At 39.1% G+C, this 13135-nt stretch overlaps 1 protein-coding gene across 4 annotated transcripts in view; it reads left to right on the forward strand.

Moving 5' to 3' along the window:
- LOC127570627 (F-actin-uncapping protein LRRC16A-like) overlaps window positions 1-13135 on the forward strand; it is a 261851-nt gene that overhangs the window by 114503 nt on the left and 134213 nt on the right. For all 4 annotated transcript variants that reach the window (XM_052016361.1, XM_052016362.1, XM_052016358.1 and 1 more), the window contains exons 12-13: window positions 5267-5353; window positions 9353-9456. In XM_052016361.1, the coding sequence (XP_051872321.1) occupies window positions 5267-5353; window positions 9353-9456 (191 nt within the window). The remainder of the gene's footprint in view (window positions 1-5266; window positions 5354-9352; window positions 9457-13135) is intronic.

A 13135-nucleotide genomic window follows, 5' to 3' on the forward strand; every position in this document is an offset into this window, starting at 1 on the left:
CTCCTTTCCTTTTTTCACTCTAAAATTGTAAAAAACAAAAATAATACACTAATCTTGCTTAAAATGTTGAAAAGAATGTTTCATCTTTAGCTTTATGACCTTTGAAGATCAGTTCATCTTCTACTCACTTAACTATTCACAGTATCAGAAGTTTTGACCAGGGGTGCCCAAACTTTTGCATGCCATTGTACATGGTGACACTACCATCTGCAGGTTCCTCTCCAAGTAGCATACCATCCTTACTTGGAAATATATTGCTGTTGCATTTAAATCCTGGAACTCTCTCTACGGAAGCATTCTGGGAATTCTTTCACCAGAAGAACCGCAGTAGTTCAAGGACATAGCTCACCACCACCCTAACGGTATTTAGGCATGGACAAAAGATGATAGCCTTTTTTGCAATGCCTGTATCCTGGAAAATACAACCAAAATCTTTTTTGTACAAATTGCAAGTCTTTTCTATGTTCTATTTTATACCAGTATCAGTAATGGACCAGATCTGGCCAGATTTAGCACAGTGCCCACCCACTCACATTTACCTGGGCCACATGTGGAGGCTGAACAAGCAGAGTAGGCAGCAGCTAGGACTCAACTGGTGTAAAGTTGAGGCTCTGCCTCCAGGTCACCCTGACAACTGTTGACTAGAGGTAAGGCTGGGGGCAGAGCCTTGAATGTCAAAGCTGGGAGGCATTTTTAATAGCTTTTAATTGTCTCATGTTCAGAGACACGTAAAACTATTAAAATTACCTGGATAATTAAAAAGTAAATTTTAGTGAAATGATTAAAAGCATTAAAATTACACCCCCCGCCATCGACGAATGAATGGGGATTCTGATCTTATGCCAGACCTGGTCAGCATAGAATTGAAGCAGTGATTTCCTGCAGCACTTTGCTACTGAATTGCAGCACTCCATCTGGAGTTCAGTAAAGAACAAGGTTGGGAGGAGGGGGAGGTGCAATGGAATTCATGGGAGCCTGCTCGGTGGGTCAAAAGGTCTTCTCCTGATTTAAGACAAGCAAGGTGCTTGAATTATACACCACAGAGGTGAAAGGTTTATGTGCAACATCTTAACAAGATTATTATTTGCAGTCACCTTTTTCAGTAAAACTGTTTTTCCAAGCTCTCCTGCCTGCTGTGATCAGTTCCTGGGCTGTGGTCAGAAGACCTTAGAATGTGCACAGTACAGAAGCAGATATTTGTAACATTAATTATTTCAGCAGTTTAACACTAGTTTGGTGCAGGAGTTTCCATAATCTACCACAATGTACAATCACTTTCCCTTAATGGATTTTTTCCTAATTTCTCAAAGAAATAGTGCACAGCAGGGCTTTTGTTGCATAAAGAAGAAATCCACATTAGTGCTTTAGGTAGAACATTTCATTATTAATCTGTCTTTCAGATGCTGACCTTGATATTCTCGCTTTTTGTTTGTTGTCCTGCCAATTGTCCTCTTTCCGAGTACCTGAATTCCCTTATGAAGGCATCCGTTGTCCCTGGTACCTCTACCAAGTGGGCACTTCATTTCTTTTCCAGAGAAAGAATGGCCTTAGATTGCCCCTTACAGTTCCTACCATGTTCCTAACAATGTTGTGACCATTGGCCCTGCTGGAGTCAAACCAGGATAACTGCAAGAACTGCCTGGGCAGTCTCCAACCTGGCAGCATGAACACTGAATTCTCAAACTTCCAGTAACCACTTCCCCTCTGTCCCTTTTCCCCTTTCTCTTTTCTCTGTCCATCTGGCCCCCACCGCCCTTTCTCTGCTCCCCTCCCCACCGATCTCCATCTGCCCATCACCCACACACCCCTCTCATTAGTTTCCCTCCCCACCTTCCTCCCTTTATTCCATGCTCCTCCTCCCTCTCTTATCGGATTCCATCATCTTCAGCCCTCTGTCACTTCCACCTATCACCTGCCAGCTTCTGACACCCTTCCCACTCTTTCTCCCACCCACCCACCCCCATCTGCCTATCACCACCCCTCACCTGGATCCACCTATCACCTGCCAGCTCTTGCTCCACCCCTTCCCTGAATCTTTTATACTGGCTATCTCCCTTCCATCTTTCAGTCTCAACCTGAAACATTGACTGTCCATGCTACATGACCCATTGAGTTCCTCCAGCGTTTTGTGTGTTGCTCTAGATTCCAGCATCTGCAGTCTCTTGTCTCTCCATAACTGCAAGTAACATGGTTAAATCAAGCCTTGTGGTTTATTCTCAATATTGTAAGTTACAATATTGAGGTTACAACACCTGTAAAGGTTACAACACTTGGCTATTTAAAAGTAAGCTCTACACGCCCCTATGATCAAGGGTTTGACCTGAGCTCTGCCCTTAGTTCTCTTACAACCCTGCTTCATAAATACAGTAGAAGTGGCTCCATCTTTTCATCATCCTAACCAATCACGTACTGCATGCTTGTGCATGCAACACATTGCACTTAAGTATGTCCCTATCTGGTAGTGCGCTGTAATTACTCAAATTCTGAGAATACTCCATCTATCATGTGATGGTGTTCACTAATTTGTTCTGCCAAGTGGTCCTCTGATCTGTACTGTTGGTGGTTTATGGTTCCTTTTTATATCTAAAGCATTAGAGGTGCTAGGTCTCATGTCCTGGTGAAATTTACTTGCTCTGTAAGGTTGCCAGCTCTATCCTTTATCTGTAGAGAAATTGCATTCAGTAATAGTTCAGTTTGCAATCTAATTGGCTGCATATAACATTTGGGGAAACTTGATCAGCTTACAGAAAAACAGTGCTGCTGTTTCTTTGTCAATTATTTATTCACTTTTCAGAATCTGACATCACTGGCGAGGTTCATATTGATTGACCATGCCTTGTTGCCCTTGAGAAGGTGATGAAGAGCCACCTTTAAACTGAGTGCTTGCTTGACCATTTGAGAGGGTATCTTTTAAGAGTGAATCCACATGCAACCTTGCTTTTCCATCAGTTTCTGGGTCTCAAACCTGTAGCAATTGCACACCAACGGTAGGCACGGTAGTGCACGAGCAGGCACAGTAATGTACAGGCAGGCACAGTAGTGTAGCAGTTAGCGTAATGCTATTACAGCACCAGCGACCCAGGTTCAATTCCCGCCGCTGTCTGTAAGGAGTTTGTATGTTCTCCCCATGACTGCGTGGGTTTCCTCCAGCTGCTCCGGTTTCCTCCCACATTCCAAAGACGTACAGGTTAGGAAGTTGTGGGCATGCCATGTTGGCACCAGAAGCATGGCGACACTTGCAGGCTGTACCCAGAACATTCTACTCAAAGATGCATTTCACTGTGTGTTTCGATGTACATGTGACTAATACAGATCTTCTTATCTTATCATAGTGAAGTGTCCAGGACTAGTTTTCTTGTTGCAGGTTTGCTTCCAGGGCATTATAAGCTGATGTGCACCTCATCCTCGCCTGTCAATCAAAAGCTGGATAAATGTCATGAATGGTAACACTGGCATATTTCCCTTCCAACCTCCATCTCTGCCTAACAAAGGGACCTGGATCTTAATCATTAACTGTTTCTCTTTCCACAGATGCTGCCTGACCTGCTGAGTGTTTCCAGCATTTTCTGTTTTTATTTCAGATTTCCAGCATCTACTGTTTTTTGATTTTCTTGTCCATTTCTTCACTCCCCCCACCCCCCATGACCTGCACAGTCACACCTAACTTCAAAATAAATCTGGGGACCTTCTTTCTGATCTGTACAGATACGATATTCAAACAGTTCTCTTGCATGAAAACTGAAGAGGTGAGCTTGTGAGTTTCTTGCAACCATGCCCATGTTGGAGGTGGGGGTGGGGGGGGGGGGGAACCTACCAGGGGAAAGCCACAGTGACCAGGTCTCTGGCACTGAGCCTGGTAGTATGGTGCATGAGAAAGTCAGGAGGCATGAATGATAGAGAAATGGGGAACTATATGTGAGGGAAAGGTTAGATAGATCTTGGAGCAGGATAAAGTGTCGGCACAACATTGTGGGCCGAAGGGCCTGTACTGTGCTGTAATGTTCTATGTTCTAACTGAAGAAGCAGCAGCAGGAGAGACTTGATGTCAGAAAAAACTGCTGTGGAAGCATGTATTGGATTTATTTATCAAGAAATTGAATGTTTTACAAAGTAAAAACAAGTAATCGTAGAGTCAAGTTCCCATTTATAGTCAATGAATGTGAAAATAGTACTGAGTGGTAATGAAAAATGAGTGTGCATTGAAACCATCCGTAATTTATAGTCTACCAATGCTTTTCTGAATATTACTTTAAGCACAGTATAAAGCACACTGAAATTTTATTGGTGGTAATCAGTTTTGGAATGTGTGCACCAATCCATAACTTTTCATAATGCATATGAACTGGCATTGTGTCATCCATCCTTTCAGAGCTGGGTTTATGTGAAGGAGAATGGTGAAAATAAACCTCTCAAACTTGCAGTTTAAGCAAGAGATGAAAGCAAAAATAGAGAGACAAATTGGTAATTGTTCTTGGCTCATAGGAATCTTTGAACCTATGTGTTTTATAGGAAGAGAAGTATGATAATCAACATGTACTAGGGGTACTTGGAGGGAAGCACAGAAGCTGATCTGGACATAACATGATATTTCACCATCATTGGTATTCCTGCTCAGATAATCTGTATTGGTATATTTTCGAGCTGGTATTGGTTGAAGAATAAATGTCTGTCAGGACACTGGGAGAGTTCCCTCACCTCTTGTCATGAGACTTTTTTACATTCACCTCATTGGCATAGCTCTCAAGTTATTGAATCGTCTGATAAATGGCACCACTCCCAACAGTGCACCACTATTTCAGTGCTGCAAAAGATCATCAATTACAATTACGTGCTCAAATGTGTAAAGTGGAACTTGAACCCACAACTTGCCACTCAAGAGATGAAGGTTCTTTCTAAGTATTTTGCCTTCTCCAATTTCCTAGACAATTCTATTGTGGAAAGTTTACTTTTCTAAATTAATACATTGAAAATATCACCACCATAAAGGCACAATTAATTTTCGTTATGGATAATATGTTTCTTGATGGATTCTTTTCTGTTTTTAAATCTGAAGAGTCTCAATTTGGAATGTTACGTTGGCATGAATTAGCTGCCTATGCTGTTTTCAGCATTGAATTATTAACAGGAAATGTAGTATGATTTGAATAGAATGGTACTCCATATCTAGAGCAACATGCTCTTGTTATAGTTGGAGTTTTGTGAATTTTGAAATTATGTATTTGCTTCACTGATCAATAAGGATTCAATAATTGGTTTTGTTTTGTAGGTATGTCTTCCCTGAGCAGCCAATTTGCCAAAATTCCAAAGGGACTGAAACATTTAAACATGTCAAAAATCTCCTTGTCACCTAAAGGTACAGGAAAAAATGTTGCTTATTCTTTCTGCAGAGGGTATGAGAGGGCAATTATGAGAAGTGTCTGACTTCAACGGAACTGGGTATCAGGAGAGATCTTAAGTTAGCAGTCAATTCACTGCATCAATTGCACACTAGCACATAATATCTATCTAGTGTATCAAGGCCCTTTGTGTCTGTAAAACAAAACTAAATCCTTTTCTGTTCCTTCAGAATCCTGTAGTTTCCATTATTTCAAAAGTTACCCACACTTCTTTTCAAATATACAAAGATATCTACCTCAAATGCTGATATTTGGATTGTAACAACTCCATAAACATGCTTCTCTCTTCTATATAAGTTTTTATCCTTGATATCATCACTCTGAATCCATTCTGTAAAATCTCTGCCGCTGCGTGTTCTCTTAACATTTTCTATGCGGCCAATACAAATTAATTTACTTCACTAACTATGACTTGGTACATATGATCTTGTGACCTTGTACTTGGTACTTATAAGCTTGTACATCTTTTTTACTTGGCCTTGTATTCTGTGTCCTATTTACAAAACTTAAAATGCTAGAGACACTTTTGTGATTTTTTACCTGTCCATATTTCCATTGATTTATGCATCTCTACCTGTCAATATTTATCCCTCAACTGACATTTCTAATAAAAAGTTTTGCTTGGAAGTTGGCTTGTGTAACATGTTTTTTGGACACAACACAATTCATTTTCTTGAAAAATTAAGTGCAATGGAAAATCATCAACTTCCTGCAGATGGCACAGTCTTTTTCCTTTGAATCTCTCTCTCCTACAACCTTCCCTTTACCCTGTGACCCGAACTTGGACTGGCCTGATTACCTTCGAGACCTCCACAGTGGCAAAACACATGAAGAAAAGGCCTTTCCTAATGCAAGTCCTGTTCAGTAGCAAATTTGTGAGCCTTGTGTGCTAACCCTCCCAGAGGTAGCCCCTCAAACAAAATGTTGGCTGGCTCACCAAGCTCCAACTGTTTTCATGCTTGAGCTGCAGTCTCCAGGAAATGATCTGGTCATTGTCAGATTGTTGTTTGTTGGAGTTTGCTGTTTGCAAATTGGCCAGAGGTGATCCATTTCCTTTCAAGTGTTTGAGGACTTTCTGAAAAAGATTTGAAAGCAGATATATGAATGCAAGCCTTTCTTTTGTCATGTCTATGCCACCATTTTTGAGCATATGTTCCCATTCCGTGACTTTCTTCTCAAGTTATGTTAAATGGTGCCAATTTGAATTATAATTGCCAAATATCTCCATCATCGACCTGTTAACAAGTCCTTCCTTTTCCTCTCACTCTCTGCTTTTGAATTTTATCCAAATCAAAGAGCAGAAACTGATCTTAAAATTCCATTGTGTGAAGTTCTTGTAACTCCATTTATATGATTGCCTTGCAGTTATTTAACTTGTTTTCTGTCTTTTTCTGAGATATTTATGGCTTTTATGCAAAAAGCAGCTTTCCAAGAGATCATTCCTAGATTTCAGATGTATTTTGGATGTAGGTGATACTGATGAGACCTAATGTATTTCCTTTTCCCGAATGAGCTGAGAAGTTGGTGGACCTTATCAAATTACTGTTGATTTTAATGTTCTCACAATGTAATTAGTCAAATATGAGCTGTTGTCCACCTGCATCTCCCTTAAAACCTATCACTTTGACCAAGACTTTTGTCTTGCACTTCGGCCATCTTTATTTTGATTCTGCTTCTGTTAATTGCCCAGGGTAGTTTTTCTTGATGAAGGTGCTGTAACATCCTGTTTCCAGGCACTCCCACACCTTTGCTTCCACTGTCTTTAGCCTATAGGCATCTTTTAACTGATGTCCCACCCCCCCCCCCTCCTTTCATCCCACATCACCACCAAATTCTCTCCAACTTTTTCATTTCATTGACTAAGCTTTTAGGCAGTCCTCATTATAAACACCTCTTTGCCTTGGGCATCTATTTTTTTTTGCCATACCTTCCACTGAGACTCAAAGCTTTTCTATATTAAAGGTGATGTATAAATGCATAATGCTATCCCACGCAGGACACTGATTCTGTTCAGAGATATTCTGCCTGCATTTGAGGTGGAAGTGATAACCATTTTGGGTAGAAAGGAAGTACATGTGTGCAGTCTTATTCCAAAATGATCCATAAGGTCTGTCTGAGTGAGCCTGGAACAAGTTGCTTCTTGTTCATTGTGGCTGTTGACCTAAAATGTCACAGATAACAAATGAAGTCTGAGGTTGATTTGAATTTAGAAATGTGAATAGGTATGAGTTTACATAAATAGATAATCAGAAAAGTAGATAAGTTGTGCAGCCAAGCCATTGTGTGTGTGACTCAATGTAGTTCACGTTGAAGCTGAGAGAAAGCTATTGTACCGAAATGAAAAGCATGTTGTGTAAGATAACTATATTGCTTGTCCTTTTGAAACTATATTGCTTTTTCTTTTGAATAACTCGCACTATTGTAGGTAGCCTCAGGTTTAAATCAATAATTTTTAAAAACTGTTGACTTTTTTTATCCCTTAGTCTATGCCAGACAGTATTTACAGCATTTATTACAAATGCATATTTCATTTTTTTCTTTGCTGGCATTTTACATTTATTGGAAGTGTTAACTTCATAAATAACACAAATATAGACTAATAAAGATAGAATTTGCCAGCATCATGTAACATGTAGCATAGTAAAATTAGTTGCATATAATTTTTAAATCAGTTGGATGCAGGAAAATGGTAATATAATCCAAATCTTACAATCAAAGTAGATTGACTTTATTAGTTTCAATCACAATTACAAATCCCCCTGGTTCCACATTGAATATTTTATTTGAGATTTTCTTCATGATGTGTATTGGCAATTTTTAAAAAAAAACTCTTAGGTTAACATGAGATGTAACAATAAAGCTCAACTTCAAGATCTATTACCTTCTCTCTCAGTATACCTGAAAAACCAATGCCATTAAAGACCACTATTCTAATTATAATAGAAAACTATGTCCTACCATGACATTATTAATCAGCAATGAAAATCCTGCCAAAGGTTATATGTTAAAAGATGGGATATATTTTCAGCCATATTATTTAAAATTGGGTAGCTATTTATATCTCTGTCCATGAGAATATAAATATTTTGGAGCTGTTTTCATAAGATGCACATGTGCTGCTTGGTTTGTGTTCTTGGCTGACAGACCACTTCTGTAATTTTCTGAAAGAATTATTTAAAATAACTAAATGAGCCAAAGATTTATATGTCACAAGGTGATCTAACAAAATGCATGGAAGCACCATGCCATGTCACTTGGCTAATGAATAATGAAAACAGCTATTGTGTCAAGAAAGGTGAGATTAACAGTTTGGAATAAAAGTGCATATCTACTATATTGAACATGACAGTGAACAGGGATTTGGGATGCAGGTGGGGGTGGGAAGAGCATTGGTAGCAAAGCACTGCGCTGATGCTAATGTCTGTGGCAGTTTCAGCAGATGAGAAAACATCCCTCGGCACCATAGATATTAGATTTACATGGAAATCTGTAATGTATATTTTAATCATGAAAGACTCTACATCAAAAGTTGCTATCTTCTTCTGTAGCATTAATTTGATAATGCATTAGGCTAAGTGTGACGGTGCTAACTTTAGAATTTAACATTTAGCACTTAAAGGCTGTGTGCTTCAAGGTATAATCAGTAAGTGGTTGGACACACCAGAGCACTAGATTACATTAGAAGACATTTTATTGCAGAATCATAAATGATTAAACAAAAGGGAATTGCGTGGTTGGGGTAGGTTGTATGGGAACATCAAGGTTAAAAGAATGGTGCCAATAAGTTATTAAGTGTTTTATGTGGTTATAAGAAGATGATTATTTTTGCACAGCTAACAAAAAGGTGATCTGCCTAGAACCATATAAAACACTTGAGTGTGAAATAGTCTCGTACTTCTGTATGTAAAAAGAAAATGTGAACAACTGTTTATTTTGTGCACTCTGCATATTTACAGGGGTGAACAGCCTTGCCCAATCACTGAGTGCCAACCAACAAATTTCTAACTCTCTCACACACCTTGACCTCTCAGGGAACTTCCTCCGTGGAGATGACCTATCGGTACGTTAGACTTCATTACCTTTTTCATTCTTGAGGTGTGGGTATTGCTGCCAGGCACAGGATTTATTTCCCATCCATTGTTATCCTGGAAAGATTGTGGTTGCTGCCTTCCTGGACCACTGCAATCCATTGAACTCCTGCACTATTGCTGGATGGGGAATGCTAGGAATTTGACCTACTGACAAGGAACGGTCATTGATGCATGTACAAATCATGATGGTGTGCAAGTTGGAATGAGCTTGAAGGTGGTGGTATTTTCCTGCAGCCATATCTCCTTGGGCTTTTGGTTGGTGCTATTCACAAGGTAAGTGGAGATGTCCAACTGACTGACTGACTGCCCATGTTATGTTTTAATGATTTTTTTTGCACTGGTGTGTTGGTTTAATACCAACATCAACTATGTTCATGTATGATGCAGTAAAATCAGAGTAGCATGGGGTTGGAATATAAGACTATCTAAACAAGTAATGTTATGATTCAACTTGATGAGTATCAAGAGGGTATTGATACAAGGCATAATAACGTAGTGATCTGAGGATGGAAATGGAATCTAAACATTCACGGCTACTGTGCAATCAAGAAGGGCAGGGAAGAAAAATAAGCAGAAATAGGGTCAAGGATAATACAGAGGCTTCAAAGACTAAATCCTTTGGTTGGAGTCTCTGGTGGCCTTTGAACTGTTTCTAGACATCTCTGATAATCAGACACTTAAAAACAGTTGTACTAGATTTAAATAACTAAAAACAAATTATTAACAAAATATGATATTTTTAAATTAACTTAAATTAATTAAAATATTAATAGTTAAATAAGGGAGAAATGTTGCTAGCTGCACTTAGCTTCTAAATCCAAGTCAGTGACATTCAAGTGAATGGGATTGAACTATATAGAGTGGACATAGAGAGGATGTCTCCATTAGTAGGAGAGTCTAGGATCTGAGGGCACTGCCTCAGAATAAAGGTGCGTCCCTTTAAAACTGAGATGAGGAGGAATTTCTTCAGCCAGAGGCTGGTGAATCTTGATAGTCTTGTCAGATAGCTCTGCAATAGACATTTAATTAATTGATGTTCAGACTTCCAAATTATTCTGAAGAAACATTAATAATTTTCTTTCACCATTAATGAATAAAATTATTTAAAAATCTGTAGCCTTAGTTGCTCCCATAGGCTGATTAACGCGCAGTTGTGATAAGTTTGTTATTGCTTCAAAGCTTAGCAAAAGTCAGGTTCAGAAGAGAAACTATGGGAGACATGTTTACTTAAAATGTGATTTAGCCAACTTTTGAAGAGTAGTCAATGGAGGCTGTAAGTGTTGACATCTGTGCAAAACCTGGCAGGTGCTATCTATGATGCCTCATGCTGATCTGTTGTGTATTTACGTAGATATGAAAGGTCAGAATGTGGACAAAAGTGTTCGATGTCAGAGAAAAGATTACTGACGACTTCAGAATTTTGACACAACTTGACCCAGTGAAGGTGTTTTGAAACTTGGGGCTAGGATCGAAATGGCGTGAGAGGTTTGAAGGGAAAAGTGGAATAGCTGAAGATGTGGTCAAAAATGCAAGACTAAAAATTCTTCTGCAAAGCAAAACTATTTTGTGTGTTTTGAAACAGAATTTAAACAAAAACCTTATTTCAGAATACAATTTGGGTGTTTACAGTGCAGTACTTGTGGCATACTGAATTTGCTCTGAGTTCTCTGTCCATGGGATGGACTTGCTTAGATGCATCTGGTCATGCATGGCACTGCATCTCTTGCAGACCCACCCACTTGCTTAGCGGGTGAGACCTGCTTCAGTGCAACGTAAATGACCAGTCTGGCCAGTTCTGTGGCCAAGGAGTTTGGGGTGTCCATCCTCCTTTAAATCTCTACTTGCCCCTGGCCTCATTGCAGGTATCCTTCAAACCCCATGTGGTCCACACGAACCAAGATTCCCATCTAAGTTAGTCCCATTTGCCCACATTTCGTCCATGTCCTTCTAAACCTTTCCTATCCATGTACTTGTCCAGGTACCACCTTCTTAGGGTCCTGGCTCATTGTGACTTGTCAAGCAAACACACGCCTCCCCCACCCCCATCCCACTCCTGGCCTTAAAGACTACCAGCAGCCTACCACTAACTCAACCATATTTCTCCCCTCCCCTCCCCACCCCATCCCCATTTCCACAATCATGTAAAATGATGGCACAGAATCAAAGGAGGGTGTGCCTACTCCTTCTGCTCTTTCTTGGTTCGGTAACAAATATTCCCCACTGTTGGAGTTTTGGAAAGACCAAGGAAATTGGGTTTATAATGGGAGAATTTAATTTTGTCATCATCCAAAAGGCCCAGAACAATTGAAATAGTAATAGCAATTAATTTTCAAAATGCATTCAGGCCAATGTTTTAGAACAGTAAGTTTTATAACTAATGAGAGAGCATGGAGTGCGAATAGCAGCTGTTTTAAAAGGAAAAAGAAACAGAAAAAAATTTAAGTATCTGTGGAGTAAGAAACAAGATGAACATTTTAAGATAATGAGCTTCCATTAAAAAATATATTTTGTTTGCATTTTAAAATTTGAAGTAGCAATGATGACAAAGCAGTAGTTAGCAATACATTAACACAGTTAAAGGAAGAACTGAAATGTATGTGAGACAGAACTGGAGTAATTTTGGTGTTATTGGGCTTGGTTTGGTTGGTTATGGTATATATGGTCTACCAATGCATGTTCAGTTGCACATGGCAGTCCATTTGACACAAAATAAATGGGCTGATGAGCATAAGTAGTTGTTAATACTATTGCTCTGTTGCAAGTAAGTGATAATTGACATTTGAATTATTGCAATGGTAACCCTGTGAGACAGGGTAGTTTGATTTCTGGTGGTAAATCAAACCAGATGGATCTGTTTATCTCGGGCATCTTCTGGATTAAAATAGTGTCTGTTGGATGCTGTGGAGGAGAAAAAAAAATTCCTGTTTCAGGATCTGTTCAAATGACACAGAATTCTTCCAGTCAACCATCAGTCTGTAACCCTTGGGAACAGATCCTAAGAGTCTCTGTTACAGCTACTGAACATTTCAACCCAAGCCTCATATTCAGATGTTATGGCTGAAACTAGTACTGGAAATGTTTGATATATACAAGTAAAGATAATAATTAACAAAAATCTAGTTGTAATTAATAGTTTTTATTTATATGCTTAATTTGTATTTAAAAACGGTGATGCTTAAAAACTATATTGGATAATTATTTGATCATTTAAAATTGAAGAATCTCGCTGAGACCACAATGTACACAATAAACCAAAATAGAGGGAGGAGGATTCTTTCAAACTCCAATTTATCAGGGTAAAGGGCAAGTTGCAGACACTTTCCTGGTCAGAGATAAAAGAGTCGCGTACAATGATGCTGTACCTGAGAAAGACGTACTTAATACCTAGAAATAGTTTTAAGTGTAATCTAAGTCTTCTGAGGATTGCTAAAGGTAAATAAAGCTTTTTCTTTGTGCAGCTGTTGTCCGAACTGACACCTCAGTTTTAAAATTGTCGACCTTACTTTCCCATTCTCATGGCCTTTTCCCTCACTATATCCATAATCTCCTTTAGCCTTACCACCTTTCAGTGTCTAGCCTCTTGAACAAACCTTATTTCACTGACTCCATTATTAGTAACTGTGCTTTCAGCTGCCAAACACTGAGCTC

The sequence above is a fragment of the Pristis pectinata genome, chromosome 5, assembly GCF_009764475.1.
Source record: "Pristis pectinata isolate sPriPec2 chromosome 5, sPriPec2.1.pri, whole genome shotgun sequence".
Classification (NCBI taxonomy): domain Eukaryota; kingdom Metazoa; phylum Chordata; class Chondrichthyes; order Rhinopristiformes; family Pristidae; genus Pristis; species Pristis pectinata.